At 33.8% G+C, this 16,910-nt stretch overlaps 1 protein-coding gene across 1 annotated transcript in view; it reads left to right on the top strand.

Annotated features, from left to right (window-relative positions):
- cdh26.2 (cadherin 26, tandem duplicate 2) overlaps positions 1-11,696 on the top strand; it is a 30,579-nt gene extending 18,883 nt beyond the window's left edge. Inside the window, exons 9-17 of the mRNA XM_083520880.1 lie at positions 57-199; positions 2,253-2,477; positions 5,783-6,004; positions 6,390-6,511; positions 7,256-7,363; positions 7,780-7,842; positions 8,804-8,851; positions 9,144-9,224; positions 9,730-11,696. Coding sequence (XP_083377006.1) covers positions 57-199; positions 2,253-2,477; positions 5,783-6,004; positions 6,390-6,511; positions 7,256-7,363; positions 7,780-7,842; positions 8,804-8,851; positions 9,144-9,224; positions 9,730-9,942 — 1,225 coding nt within the window. The 3' untranslated portion in view covers positions 9,943-11,696. The remainder of the gene's footprint in view (positions 1-56; positions 200-2,252; positions 2,478-5,782; positions 6,005-6,389; positions 6,512-7,255; positions 7,364-7,779; positions 7,843-8,803; positions 8,852-9,143; positions 9,225-9,729) is intronic.
- Positions 11,697-16,910: the final 5,214 nt, after the last annotated feature.

Below are 16,910 nucleotides of genomic sequence, written 5' to 3'. Positions count from 1 at the left end.
ATGATCAAAAACTACACATGAATATTCATAGCATATTGATTTCTTTCTGTGTGTAGCTTTATTAAAGGAGAAGATAAAGATAACTGGGTGAATATAGATCCAAACACAGGCCAGATTTCTGTGGCCAAGGTCATGGACAGAGAATCACCTCTGGTGAAGAACAGCACCTACTCTGTCATTGTGTATGTGGTGGACAACGGTAAGAAACAGCATGCGTGATGCATTTCCTTTTGTTTTTATTATCTTGTTAACAGTGAGACCCTACATCATCCGTCTCCACACCCCCCGGTCCTCTACATCTGCCTCTTTCAAACCAACTACCTGCATGTCTTCCCTCACCACATCCATAAACCTCCTCCTTGGTCTTCCTCTTTTCCTCCTTCCTGGTGTCTCCATCCTCAGCATTCTCCTACTGATATACCCCATGTCCCTCCTCTGCACATGTCCAAACCATCTCAATCTCACCTCCCTCACCTTGTCTCCAAAACGTCCTACATGCGCTGTCCCTCTAATAAACTCATTTCTAATCCTTCCATTCACGTCATTTTGGTTAAATTAGTCAATCAAAAACAATTTAACAGTGCTATGAAAACTCATTCCACACAAAAGTATGAATTATCTTTAAATTCTGACCCATTTTATCAAAATGTTTACTTTTTTTATTTTGATATACAAACTCTTGTATATAAAGAGCCTTACAAAAAAATGTTGCATGATCTGAAAAAAATATACAAAAAAATCAACACACTTTTCAGAAGAAGAAAACCGTTATGATCAGGGCTGAAACAGGGGTTGAGTGCATAAGAGATCGCATAAAAGCAGAGACAAATTAGCTTTTTATTTTAAAAGTCTAAAAGGCACCAAAACAGAAATTATAAAGCCAAACTCTCAAGTCCCCAAAACATTCCACAAAAGGCAAAGCAAAAGAAGCCCACAATTAAAAATGGGAGAAAAAAAAAATCTTTAGAAACTCAAACAAAAAGGGAAAAGATCAATCTTACACAAAGTCTCTTTCAAAAATAACTCAAAAATAATTTTTCCCAAGAAAAAGCAAAACAAAAAAACATACTCGAACACAGGGACTTAATCTTAAAACTCAGAAAAATGTACCACACAAACTTCAATGAACAAACAACAGACAGTCACAAAAGGGTCACTGTAGTACACAGGGGGTAATGGGATACAGGTGGATGCAATGAGAACCAATCAGGGACTCGTTAAACTCTCTGGCGACATCTAGTGGGAACAAACAGGGAACACAAGAAAAAAAAAAAAACAACAACCTAGAAACCTAACTGATACCTACGGAAGCGCATTGCATTCACACACAAAAAAAATAAATTCACAGCCAGGATCTTATAATTATGAGATACTAAGTCATAATTATGAGATCCTTATCTCATAATTATGACTTACTAAGTCATAATTATGACTTAGTATCTCATAATTATGAGATAAGGATCTCCCCGTATCTGTTAAGAAGCAGGTCAGTGAGGAAATGTCCAGTAGCTAATTAAACTAATATAATGTTCTTCATCATCATCATCATCATCATCATCATCTTCTCCCGCTTATCCGGAATTCAGGTCGCGGGGGCAGCAGTCTAAGCAGATTCCCCAGACACTTCTCCGTGTCCAGGGATCGGGCTGTCAAGGCCCCCGCCTTCGACTGCTGCCCGATCCTCTCAGCACCGGTCCCTTACGGTCCCTCCTGCAGGTGGTGAGCCCACGGGAAGGCGGCCCCATGTCGCTCCGACGTCACGGTCCTTGATTGTCTCATAAGGGACAAACTTACTAAGTCATAATTATGAGATCCTGGCTGTGAATTCTTTTTTTTTTTTGTGAATGCAATGCGCTTCCGTAGATACCCCCTCAGATCCTGCCAGAAAAATGCTATAGACCAGTGTATATATTGGATATAACATCTGTAATGGCTTCTACATTCCAAAAATTCCTACATTCCTGGCTCAGGTTATAAGGTTTAAAAAAAAGACTCGTCTTGATTTATGTTTTCTGTAGGAAATACCAAGACTTCTTTAACAAGTTTTAAAGAATATTATAAATATTCAACTTCAAGGTTTGTTCCAACTTAGTTCCTTATGCACCTCTTACGCTTTTTATTCCTGGATCTTAACTAAGAACCCAGATAGTAAAAGCAGGTCTTTTAAAGACAAATTGCTCTTTCTCTTTCTGTCACTTAATTTTATACATAATCACCATTTTTTTGTTTGTTTTTCATCATCTGGCCTGCAGCTGAACCTCCAATGACTGGCACAGGGACAGTGATCCTACATCTAGGAGATCAGAATGATAACATACCACTGCTGCAGATGGACAATGTCAATGTGTGTTTATCAGACAAGGAAAGCACAACTCACATCAGTGCTGTAGATCGGGATCTTCCTCCATACAGTGCACCATTCCACTACGATCTACTGGGAGACATCAAGGGAAAATGGAGAATAGAACCAAACTATGGTACAAAACTTTCTCTATCGTTAGTGTTCATTAGCTCAAATTGGGCTAACGGTATTGCTGTATTGTATCGTAGGAGCTCTGGCTAGCAAGAGGTGTTAGGAACCAAGACGACTTCAGTGCATCCCTTTTCCCTGAGAGAAAACAAATAGGTTGTAGCAATAGGAAATGTTACTAGGCAAAACTAGCTAACTAGCATCTCTTGCTAACAGCAACCAAGGAAACTATGTAGAAAACTACCTGAATTTTTTTTTTTTATATGTTTTATGCTTTTGTCTTAGAACCATTGAGTAAAATACTCCAAACCATTGTGCTTACACTAACGTCCTCTACAAAACCCATTTCCAGATTTGTAATCTCTCACTTGTATGTTATATTTGCGTTAAAATTGTAAAGATTTACAATCATATTAGATTTACTTTTGATATCACCAAAATGAGAATGGTTCCCCTTTTGAGTTCGGTTCCTCTCAAGGTTGATTTCTCAATCATCTAATGGAGTTTTTCCTTCACCACAGTCACCATTATCATCAGGGATAAACACACATCATTCACTTTAATTCTAAACTTCTGTAAAGCTGCTTTGAGAACATTTCTGTTGTAAAAAAAAAAGTGCCATAGAAATAAACTTGAATTTGACTTGTTTTAATTTGACTTGTTTTAAGCAAAAAACACACATAAAATACACAAAAAGCCAAAACTAAAATTAATGTCTTGCTGAGGGGCCCATCGGAGGAAAGATTATAGAAAATCAAATCGAAAGATGACACTTTTGCATAGATTGGCTATAATAAAGCTACAGTAAGTGAATATTGACTCGGCTAAGAATCTTTTATAAGAACGTTTGTGAGCTTTTAGTTGAACTGTTGGCAAAGTAAAAGTTTGCTTGCTTGGCACTTTTTGCTTTGTCCTGATAATGGCAACACACCCAAACACACACACCCAAACACACACACACACACACACACACACACACACACACACACACACACACACACCCCACTTTTCAGTGAGAAAGTTAGATCAATAAAAATATAGAAAATCATAAAAGTGCCAATCCTACACTGGCTTTTATATGACGCATTCTGCTACACGGAGTGTTTTATACGTTTAATTTTCGACCTATCAATCAATAAATATATTTATTTTTTTTATTTTTTTTTAGAAAAGGATACTTGGTAATTTGATGACGGATAGAAAATGCCAGTATCGTATTACAAAATTCCGGAAAAAAACTGAAAAGGGCCTCGTGACTTTTTGTACACAGTTAAAATACACATCGTTGGATATAGAAAATAAAGAGTATTATATTCAATTAGTACTAAACATTTCATTCTGCCTCTAATAAACAAATAGGAAAGATATATACAGAAATTGAACTACAAATGCAAAGTATTTCCCAGAACAACTTGACGAAACCTCTTTTGATGTGTATCTACAAAAAAAAAAAAAAAACTTGATTAACGACCTTATACTATATTGATTATACTACACATTATACTAGACATTACAGTACAGACCAAAGGTTTGGACACACCTTGTGTCCAAACTTTTGGTCTGTACTGTGTATATATATTATATATACAGTACAGACCAAAGGTTTATATATATTATATATACAGTACAGACCAAAAGTTTATATATATATATATACAGTACAGACCAAAAGTTTATATATATTATATATACAGTACAGACCAAAAGTTTATATATATATATATATATATATATATATATATATATATATATATATATATATATATATATATATATATATATATATACAGTACAGACCAAAAGTTTATATATATTATATATACAGTACAGACCAAAGGTTTATATATATTCTATATACAGTACAGACCAAAAGTTTATATATATTATATATACAGGACAGACCAAAAGTTTATATATATTATATATACAGTACAGACCAAAGGTTTATATATATTCTATATACAGTACAGACCAAAAGTTTATATATATTATATATACAGTACAGACCAAAGGTTTATATATATTATATTTACAGTACAGACCAAAGGTTTATATATATTATATATACAGGACAGACCAAAGGTTTATATATATTATATATACAGTACAGACCAAAGGTTTATATATATTATATATACAGTACAGACCAAAGGTTTATATATATTATATATACAGTACAGACCAAAAGTTTATATATATTATATATACAGTACAGACCAAAAGTTTATATATATTATATATACAGTACAGACCAAAAGTTTATATATATTATATATACAGTACAGACCAAAAGTTTATATATATTATATATACAGTACAGACCAAAAGTTTATATATATTATATATACAGTACAGAGCAAAAGTTTGGACACACCTTCTCATTCAAAGAGTTTTCTTTATTTTCATGACTATGAAAATTGTAGATTTACACTGAAGGCATCAAAACTATGAATTAACACATGTGGAATTATATATGGAATTATATACATAACAAAAAAGTGAACTGAAAATATGTCATATTGTAGGTTCTTCAAAGTAGCCATCAAGAGAATGCCAAGAGTGTGCAAAGCAGTAATCTAAGCAAAAGGTGGCGACTTTGAAGAACCTACAATATGACATATTTTCAGTTGTTTCACACTTTTTCTCAATTTTCATAGTCATACAGTACAGACCAAAAGTTTATATATATTATATATACAGTACAGACCAAAAGTTTATATATATTATATATACAGTACAGACCAAAAGTTTATATATATTATATATACAGTACAGACCAAAAAAATTATATGTATATAATTCCATATATAATTCCACATGTGTTCATTCATAGTTTTGATGCCTTCAGTGTGAATCTACAATTTTCATAGTCATGAAAATAAAGAAAACTCTTTGAATGAGAAGGTGTGTCCAAACTTTTGCTCTGTACTGTATATTAAAATCAATCCTTTGATTTATGCTTTATATAAAATGCAATAACTGTAATAACAATATAGAGTTCAATGCTCATTACAGCTATTTATTGCTCTTTGATAAGAAACATGATCCTGATTTTTCCTGTTACAAGCTAAGAACTTTTTAAATCAATTCACTGTACATTAAGAAGAAACTGTAGACTTTAAACAGCTTGTGAACTCTACAAATAAATACCCTCTGTACTTACTGTAAACCTTTTTTCTTTATAATATTTATTAAATCTAATTCTGTAAACAAATTCTAGCTATGCATGTTTGCAGTTTCTGCCAGATTTGAAGGAATAAAGGACGGAAAATCCGAACGCTGAACTAACAGGACGATCTGATCTCTCTGCAGGAATGACTGTGAACCTGGTCCGAGAGAAGAACATCTATTCCGGCCATTACGAGTTGCAAGTCAAAATCTCAGACAACCAGGGCTTTGGTTTGGTCCAGAATCTATCCGTCACCGTGTGTGACTGCACAGTTACACTTAACTGCCATGTTCAGAGATCAGTGGCTGCACAGCCGAGCGTCAGCGCCATTGGGATCATGATCTTGGCTCTGTTATTACTGCTAGGTAAAGCTAAGGTTCTGCCAAACCCGTGTTTTTCTTAAGCTTAATACAGAAAAAAATACAGAAATCAATTCAAAGTTTTAACATCAGATCGAAACAAAGTAACAATTAAAAAAATGTAAATAAGAGAAATTTTCATCAGAAATGTTGAATGAATGATTAATAATAAAATGATTAGGGTTTTTATTTTTATTAGTATTCACATTATATGTAGTATATAACATTATAACACATTTATCTTTTACATTTATAAGTATTATAACAGTATTAACACTATTATTTAATGAATAATAATTCATATTTTAAGGCACATCAGTATCTTAAGAATCTATATTAGGAAATGTCTCACATTAAAAACCCCTGCAATTTTTTTTATTTTTTTTGACAGCTGTTCTTCTGATGGCTCTTCTGATCTCCTGCAAGCAAAAGAAAATTATGATCCCAACTGATGATGTTCCTGGCTGGTGCCTAATCAGCTCCAACATTGAGACACCTGGAACAGACTGCAAGGTTACTGATTATACTTTATCATTTCTTGCCATGTATAATATATTTTTATTATAAATACTATTCTAAAAAATATACATAGCAAGGGAAAATGAAGAATCAAATAAACCATGGTACACGGTGTCCTTTATTGGTAAAACTGGGAAAGCCTTTTACGCATAAGCGTAATTTCTTTAGAGGAAATCTGGAAGCTTTTTATACAAATTTTATTTTTCTGAATAGTATCATTTTGGTATGTTATTGGTTCTGATTAGATGTAACTAGTAAGTGTTGGTCAAAATCCTTAACCTTAATCCTTATTATAATTACCACTCTAAAAAATTCTCAATTGTTTTTTTTCTACAAATTATTTGAAATACAGGATGAAGCTACAGTCAAAAAAGTGTAAAAAAAATAAAATAAAAAATTATATAAAAAAAAATAAAATAAAAATATATATATATATAAATGTTGTATTTTTCTGAATAGTATCATTTTAGTATATTATTTTATATATATATATATATATATATATATATATATATATATATTTTTTTTTTTTTTTTTTTTGAATAAATGTGTAAAAAAATAATAATATTAATAAAGCAACTATATATAAACCATTAAAACATTTATGGAAATTGAGGCCCTGCGTTTTTATACGCTTTTACTTTGTCTTCTGTTTGTTACGCTTTTAATAAAACCATTGTTGTATTGTTGTAGTAACTCTCTGCTACATGTGTTGCTAACATTTACTTTTCTATAAAGATGCCACCTAAAATAGCTCAAACAGACCTGAGCGAGAACATTGTGAAGACGTCCAATAACATGGAAGTTCAAAATGGGATATCCACACAGGAGATGATGCTTCTAAACGTACGTAACATCGCTAAGCACACACTGAGTATAACATTTTTACAGTATATAATTCAGTATCGTCACAATAACTACTTTGTCCTCAGTATATCTTGAAATACCTTTGTGAAATAAACGTTCTATTATGAATGATTGAGAAAAGTTGTAAAATTTGAGTTGTTGTTGTTGTTGTTATTCATTTCAAACGCAGGAATTGACTGCTTTATTAAATCGCCAGCAGCAGCAGTTATTTAGGCGAGTGTGTGATCTCAGGTTTCAGCTCAAAATACTTCACAAATTGCTTCTAATAGCAGTTGGATTAGAAAATTGATGTCACACAGGCTTGAATTTCTTAGAACGAATAGATCCTGATCATCTCTGTAATCAAACACAGCTCGTTAATTAGCTCACTATTTTCATTTCCTTCCCTCCTGCAGGGTGTCCATCAGAATTTCGCATCATCTGCTGAACAGCAAATGATCAGGAGATCTCTTAGACGGGTAACTTTTTATTCATTTTCCATTTAAAGTCTGTAAATTTAACAGATTAGTGGTAAATATGATCAAGGGGTAGTGGTTTAGGAGGTCATTGGTGGTCATAAAGTAATGCCTGGTTGGTGTGTAAACAATATATATATATATAGTCCAGATAGATTTTTTTTCTTATTAATCTACACACAACACTTTAAAATTAGCTCTGGTGCTTCCCTTTTCTCTTGATTGTTGCTGAGATGTTTCTACACCTTGATTTTTATCTACCTGTTGTAAATTAAATTGATTGGACATGATTCGGCTATGAGGTCAAAGGAACTGCCTGCAGAGTTTAGAGACAGGATTTGGAGACAGGATTTGGAGACAGATTTGGAAAAAACCTTGCTGCTGCACTGAAGATTCCCAAGAGCACTTTAGTCTCCATAATTCTTAAATGGAAGAACCAGGACTCTTACAAAAACTGGTTGCCTGGCCAAAGTTAGCAATCAGAGGAGAAGAGAGTTAATAAGAGAGATGACTTAGAATCTGATAGTCCTCTGACTGAGCTCCGGGTGGTCCTGACTGGAGATGGGACAAATTTCCAGAAAGACAACCATCACTGCAGCCCTCCACCAATCTGAGCTTTATGCTAGAGTGGGTAGACAGAAGCCTCTCCTCAGTGCAAAACCCATGGAGTTTGCTAACAGGCACCTGAAGGTTTCTCAGACTGTTCTGAGATTTTCCAGTCTGATGAGAACAAGATTTATCTGCTTCGTCTCAATTCTAAACGTTAGAGGAACCCAGGCACCGCTCATCGCTTGATGGGAGAATCTAGAAGAACCTTAGATTTTTTGGCACCATGTAGCAGAAAGCTAACATGATCTTTAGACAAATATTAAAGACCTGATCATAGCAAGATATTTCAAAGACAAATGAATCATACTTGAACACATGGTTGTACTTCATCGATTCTCCTGTGTGCAAATTTCAGAGTTCGACCAGAAGATCTTACCGGCAGATCAATAACTATGATACGATGGTAAGAGCTGAAGAGGTTTCTAACATTCAAACTCTAATGTTTATTAGACCTTGTACTTTGTCATTGATATGATTTTATAGAAAATGCACATCATTTGAAATCTGTGTTTTTGTATGTGAATGTAAAAGTCATTATGACAGTAGAGGTCAGTAAAAGCCTTTTTCGAATTCTTCTGCTTCGCGGAAAATCGAGAGCGGGAAAGTTTTACACAAGTTGTGAAGTTTATACTATAAGGAGTTGTATGAGCGTAAGGAAGATCTGAACATAGCTGATATCTTTTTTCCCCGTCCAGGACTCAATGAGCCGAAACTATTCTACTCACTACGCAGAAGACCTTCATATGAGACAGGCATTGCTGATTCGGCTCGATCAGGTAATGCTGCCTTTGTTTTTGCTCTCGAAAGAGAAGCTTTTCGTATAAAAGACGGCAAAGTGAAAAGTTAAATGTATTCCGTAATAATTATTAAATACAATGAAATCATTATTTAATAATGCAATAATTAAAATCTAAATGTATTCAGCAATAATTATTTAATAATACAATAATTAAAATCTAAATATATTCAGTAATAATTATTTAATACAATCATTGTTTAAGAAAGCAGGAAATGTACCAACCATAAATAAATAAATAAATAAATAAATAAATAAATTAATAAATAAATAAATAAATAATAAAAAAAAAATTTATTTATTTATTTATTTTATTTTAATTATTTTTTTTTTTATTCATTTATTTATTTTTATTTTTTCCCAATAAATTAAAAGGAAGAAAAGCTACAGGTCATTAAATATTACATGCATATCTGATATTTCTGTAAAATATATAAAATTTAATTTTTAATTTTTAATTTTTTTTTATTTTATCTCCCTTATAGATTCTCCCCCAACTCCAGTCTCCACAAGGCGAGCTTGGCGATTATGAGCCTCACTGCTACGCAGATGAAGGCGAACCCGAGACATGCCAAAACCTTGATACCATCTCCATTCCTGAGCTGGAATTCCATTCAGACATCTTTACGAATTTAGATTTCCAATTCAACAAACTAGCAGCTGTGTGCAAACCCGATCTAATGCCGAGGATCGAGTAAAAAAAAAAAAAAAAACACAAAAAAAAAAAACACTGAAACAGTAATAATCAGTCTTTTTTTTTTTTGCTCACTTTGAGAGCAGCTTATGGATTGTGTTGTGTGCCTACACAGGGATATGCAGTTTATCCTGAATTAGCATGCCTACCTCATAGAAGGATAGACAGCATGATTGTGTTCTGCTGGTTGTGGTTACTTGCAGAAAAAAAAAGGGGGGGGAGCCGTACGAAAAAACTTTTTTAGGGAGAAAAAAAAAACGTATGTGAGTTTACATAGAGCTCTGTATTGGTAGAAATAGTCTTAAGCCAAATGTTTTCAAGCCGAATTTGACCTATAAATAAAAACTCTATTATATAGAATAGTTTGCCTCTAAAAATGCATTTAATTGAGAATGTGTAACAATTTTTTTTTTGGCATTTATTCAATTTAAGTGAAAGATTTTGTCCATTGCTTTTCAGTCTCACTTGCAAAAATGAGCTGAACCACTATGTTTCCTACATAAAAAAAATAAATAAAAAAATATTATTCCAAGATCAGGTTGCTAGCTGTGTGAAGTTTCACATGTTCTTCTTGCGTCCTTGTAGATTTCCGATTCTCTTCCACATTATAAAAAATACATGCACTGTAGGGGTGTGTGTGTGTGTGTGTGTGTGTGTGTGTGTGTGTGTGTGTGTGTGTGTGTGTATAAGAACTAATGTCCCAGTAAGGATATATGCCTGCCTTGCTTCTGTTCTTTCTGGCATGAGCTCTGAGTCCACTGGGACACTGAAAAGGATAAAGAACAAAGAATGAATGAAAACCAGAAGCTATTTTGAAAGAAAACCAGCTTTGGTTGCATTTATAAAACTTCTGTAAAGTTAGGAGTTAGGAGATGGTGGAAGATTTCAACCTGATAAGATTCAGACTACTTGGAAACATCGAAGAATTTATTTGTAGAGAATGTTTTTTTTGGTGATCATGTATACATGATAGATGATGTGGTTCAATGGCAGTAAGTCAATCTATAGAGATCGTAATATCTGCATCTTTATAGAGATTTGACCTGAGGTCAGAATATACTTTGTGCTGCTGCTTTTCTTTGAGTAGCAATGGAGAACATTTATCTAGAAAAGCAAAGAATAATGCATAATGAATGTAAATTTTTCAGACCCCAGCAAAGAAATGTGGCCATGATGCCATCCGAACACTGGATAAATGTCAAATAAAATCTATTTCTGTTACAATTTTCAGGCCAGTTTTTGTAAATATAATATATAATTTAATTATGGTGTTCTTTTGGAGCTCAGTAAGGCAGGGTTTGGAATATTCTCACAAAACCACTGACAATGGAGAAAAAAAAAAATTTTATATCGTAATTGTATCTTGTATTTTTTATTGAATGAATGCTTTATAAACCTGCACGACTCTCATATCTTTTTCTTCCTCTCCTCCCTGTGAGAGGCCTCAACCAGATGCTCTGTTAAGCTTTGTGTCAAGTTTTCTATTAAAAATAATGCAACAACAAAAAAATGCAAACTTGCAAAAAATGCAAACTTGCATGGATGCATTTACATGAATTATTCAAGAATTATCCATTTTGTAATCATTCTCTGGGGTCTTCGAGCCCACAACAAAATTGTACTCGGTCTCATATGAAAGGATACAAGTCCCTGCAAAATGTATACACGTCTTTAATTCTTTTACATACACTGTATGTTTGTTATAGCAAATGTCACTTTCGACACTGTGTGGCAATAAATGGGGAATTGAGATCATGATTCACAACATTCGGGCCATTGTACCTACAGTGCTACTCAGCATTACCTCACTGTTTAGGATTCATGTTAGACCCCGTAGCATAGCGCATTCCCCACCATAACGCATGTGTGGACTTGCACTTCACAGTCAATATCTTCCAGCCTTATATACTGTATATACTTATCGTATCATGGTCTAGGTCTAACAGGACATAAAATATAGATTCAACATTCTGTTTTCTACAAATTATAGCCATATAAGTAAATTCCCATCAAGTGTTCCCAAATGCTCAGCTTGACTAGAACATTAGTAAAGTGTGAGTTTTAGTGTGAACCAATGATCAAATACCAAAAATTTATTTTAAAAGCACCAAATTCTTATTAACGTGCATTTCTGTTTGACCATTTTTTTCATCAAAATATAAATTAATAAATATAAAAGAAGTATAGATATAAAAAAATATATATAAACCACCAAAAAATCATTGTAATCACTAAACATTTGTTTTACTAACGCGCCAAGTTTGAAATCAACCACCAAAATCCGTGACGCACGCATCCGTCAATCAAAACAGTCCGTGTGGAAACATAGCAAAAGTTCCGTTTGGTGTCCTGATGATTTACACAATTTGAAACACTATAATTACTTTAAAACCTTTACAATATATTTTGTCTTCATGCTCCATGTTGAGTTTGGTTTCACTAATAATAAATATACATTTGCATAAAGCATCCAGATTTGTCCATGCGCATGTTGATTAGAGTTTAAAAAAGCTTGAAAAGTATTAATTTAAGGTGCATTGCATTGAGAACAAATAAAAATGTGGGATTAAGTAGCGATTGATCACGAATGACCTCGTGGCAATCATGCGATTAATCGCGATTAAACGATTAATCGTGGTATTCAAATTGTAAAAAATTTTAAATGTAAAATGATTACGAATTAATTATACTTATCGAATTTTTTACAATTCGAATACCAAGACAAATACATAAGGATCAAAAAGCAACACACAGCACTACTTATTCCTGTTAGTATACTTTGCATATAGGAGCAATAAAATGCTAAATGGTACATTTAGAACAGATATAATGTGCGAATAAATTGCAAATAATCGCGAGGTACCTTATGACAATCATGTGATTAATCGCATTTAAATATTTTAATCAATTGATGTCAGGGAACAGTCTGCCACGCCTTCCCTCAACACTCCGCACGCTATATGATGTTTACAGGTGCCTGAATAAAACCTCGACTTTTCTCACTTCGGGTTTCAGCCTTGTCTCTCTCCAAACCCTGACAACTGACAGCCCAAATACCTAAACAAAATGTATACTGTAGCCTACAAGTAAATTCCTTTTTGCCAATAAAGTGTTTTCAAACGCTCAGTAAACTCAAATAAAACAAAGTTTTCCACTACTGCGATAACAAAAGCAATCACAGATGTGCCACAGCTTGCAGCATCTGCTGTTGGCACCACAGTGTTGACAATAAAGAAAAAATGAAATAAATACATGCAGGTTGGTGGATGCGGTTAACATGAACTGTACAAACTGCAGAGGAAGTCAGTGGTGAGAAAAATCTCTCTTGGTGTCTATGGCAAAAATTGCGCTGTCAACATTTAACATTTAAATGCAATGTAATCGTGTTTATTTTAATATTTTGCACTTAATCAAATCCTTTTTGTTATATAAAAATGCGGGCTGTCAAAAAAGCACTTTTTAATAAAATCCTGGCAGAATATCAGATTAATACAGATGCACCCATCTGTATTCACCTGAATCATTCAGAGGAGGTTGTAGCTTAGTGGTTTAGGCAGTGGACTTTGGCTCCAAAGGTCATGGATTTAAATCCCAGTCACACTCAGCTGCACTCCTGAGCCCCTATGAATGAGATCATTTTTTTTATTTTTTTTATTTAACATTTATTTTTACAGGCAAGTCATTAAGAACAGGTTCTTACTTACAATGGCGGCCTGACAAGTGGAATAACCATTCAGGGAAAGGGAAGTAGGGCTAAAATAAATACAAAACATTAAAAATACATACAGGTTTACAATTACATAAATACATTTTAAAACAAAATTATGTAGAAAAGCAACTGCATATATCTGTGTACTAATATGATATAATATTTTTAAAGGTTGAAATTGGAATTAATTTATCCAGTTCGAGAGTATTTTGCAAAGCATTCCAGTCGCGATTGAAAAGATGCAAGACCAAACACAGAGTTGGTTTTAGGAATGCTTAATTGAAAATGAATTGAGGACCGGGTGTTATATGTGACAGGCATCAGCTGCAGTAAGTGACCTAAGTAAGATGGTGAGTGGTCGAGAAGGGTCTTATAAATGAAGGTGAACCAGTGAATTTTACGGCGATTGTGAAGGGAGGGCCAGTTAACAGATGAATATAAAGCACAGTGGTGTGTATTGAAAGGAGCATTTGTGGCAAACCTGATAGCAGACTTGTAAAGAGCATTAAGTTTTGATAGGGTGGACTTACAAGCAACCCTATATATAGTGTCTCCATGATCTAACATGGGTAGAATGGTCATTTGAATAAGAATAAGTTTGGCAGAAGTGGTGAAGGAAGAGCAGTTTCTGTAAAAGAAACCAAGCTTGGCTTTGACCTTAGATTGCAGCTTTGATATGTGGATAGAGAAACAAAATGAAGTTTCCAATCAGATGCCCAAGTAGGTATAAGCAGTGAAATAAGAGGAAGTGGCTCTGGATAAGAGCATACGCCAAATGCCTTAAATGTAATTATGCATTGGCCAGAACTGTTCTGGATAAAGAAATTCTAATTAGTCATTAAATCATACAATTACAAAATGCAATCCAATTTACACAAAAAGGAGAGGGCTATGGATTCAGGTTCACTAACAATAAGAAATTGGCAGCTCAGGGTACATTTCCTACTTAGTATTTATCACCACACAGAATTTTCATTGTACATTTCAAATTTTTACGATTTGAATACCAAGAAAAATACATACAAGATTAAAAAGCAACATACAGCACTACTTATTCTTACACAGCACTACTGATTCCTGTTTGTACACTTTGCATATAGCGATAAACTGATAAGGGGCGACGAGGTGGTTGTCTGGGCATGCAATGCAAAAAAAAAGCTAATGTGTGCCCGTATAAAATGTAACCCCGCCCTCTAACTCCTCTGTCCAATCTGAATAGGAAAACACCGTCATGGCCAACTTGGAAAATTGTTCACATGCTGACATTTCCTATGATTTGAAGTTTCGAAGTCTACGGGTTCTCCTGAACTTTGCTTTTTGTTGGAAATATCTCAAACACAAGGCAAGTAAAAACACTTGCCAATATCGGAAAATAATCAACAATAGGATTAGGATTAGTTACTGTTACATAAAAAAAACAATTTGAGCATCTATACTTTAGCGGAGTATTTTCATTTGGGGAAACTGTTACCTCATTTTATTTTAACCACAAGCGTAACCACAGGGTTCTGGTGAGAGTGTGTATGGAGTGAGGGTTCTCTCACAGTGTCTGCAACTGTCGAAAAATCCCTTCTCAAAAAGTTCTGATGAGCAGGAAAGTGAAATATTTAATCATTAAAATATAAAACTGTACTTTCAATTTTGATACTCAAGTCTATTCAACAGTGGAAATTTGCCCAAAGAAGAGTTTGAGTTTAAGTACATTTCCGGAATCTACCGCTGGTGGTCACTACACCATGGCGATTATTTTCCTTATTACAGCATGTCCTGATGTTTTTTAGATATTAAAACCAATATGGTATGTAAAATAAGTAATGATAAGGTATGTCAATTATTACAGATCATTTCTCCTATGAAGAAACAAAATGTATTCACCGAAAGCTGCTGATCTCGACAAAATACCTGTCACCAGACAGGTGGCAAAGAAAACAAAAAGTGTCCTGCCTCAATAACTACTAATCCACCATACACACATCTTCCACCATATACATATATGTGTATATATTTAAGCAAATCACCATAAATAAGCTAAACGCCAGCTCCTTTAGATTATCCTTGCAATCCCAGAATGTTAAAAGAACGAGGGAGCGTAGTGAAATGATCTGCATATGCAGGTCAATGACAAATAAAAGGAGCTTCATTTATTTAGTAAACTATTTTAGAATTCACACAGACCTGAAAACGATTCAAATAATTTAAGTCTGTAAACAAAATCTGATATCTGTTGGTTCAATTAACTACTAATCCTCCCTGGTTCAATATAATTGTTTGGTAAAGCATAAAGGGTAAACAGGCAGTAAAGGTTCAGCAGTAAAGGCTCTGACTTACTGACCATAATGTCAGGGGTTCAAGCTTTAACCCCAACAGCTGCCACCATTGGGCCCTTGAACAAGGCATATTAACAATTTCTGCTCCAGGCTGCTGTACCATGGCTTCCTGACAAGCTGGGATATGTGAAAATGATCATTTAGTTTTGTGATTAAACACATCGCATTCTGTCTTCTGTTAAACATCAGATGGAGGAAGTAACTACTGTATGCAAGGCATGATTTGACCAATATACAGAAATACAGAATCCTTTCTGTGGGCCCATAATACACATTCAGTCTGACACTCCAGACTTGTAGTTCTCTAAGATTTGATTATATATACATACATACAAAATTTGAAATAGAAAGCCCAAAGAATTAAATGGAAAGTATTTTACTTCCTAGTATTTCATTCCCCCATTTTGTTTATAGAACCAAAACACACCACAGACCCGCCTTCTACATTTCTGTTGGCTCACAGCACTGAGCGTCGTTAATTCACAGATCAAAGTTCACCAACTTAAAAAAAAAAAAGCATGAAGGAAAAACAATAAATGAAATTAAGAAGTAAATGTGTGTTTTTTTCTTATCCCGGATCCTTTGCCCTTGTTAAACGTGTTTATTTCCATGTTAGGGATGTGAATCATTTTTACCCAGTAATTCCATAAAATGATTGCTATAAAAAAAAAAAAAAAAAGGATCAAGTGACATGAAGGCTGTAATACAGGTTAACTGATAATAATAATAAAAATAATAATAAATAAAAAAATCATTATCATAATAATGCAAGGTTTCATTTATTTAAAAATAAAAAACAACCCTTTGGAAAACAGAATGTTTCTCACTATTGGATTTTCTGTTACACCAATGTATCAGGAGCAAGTTTTTCTTCTGAAGAGTGGAATGGAATCTCCACAAAAATCATGCTGTTGAAAATCCCTTCCCATCCAAATG

Source organism: Silurus aristotelis, assembly GCF_946808225.1.
Source record: "Silurus aristotelis genome assembly, chromosome: 19".
In the NCBI taxonomy this organism is placed as follows: Eukaryota; Metazoa; Chordata; class Actinopteri; order Siluriformes; family Siluridae; genus Silurus; species Silurus aristotelis.
This window is presented reverse-complemented; position numbering and strand designations above follow the sequence as displayed.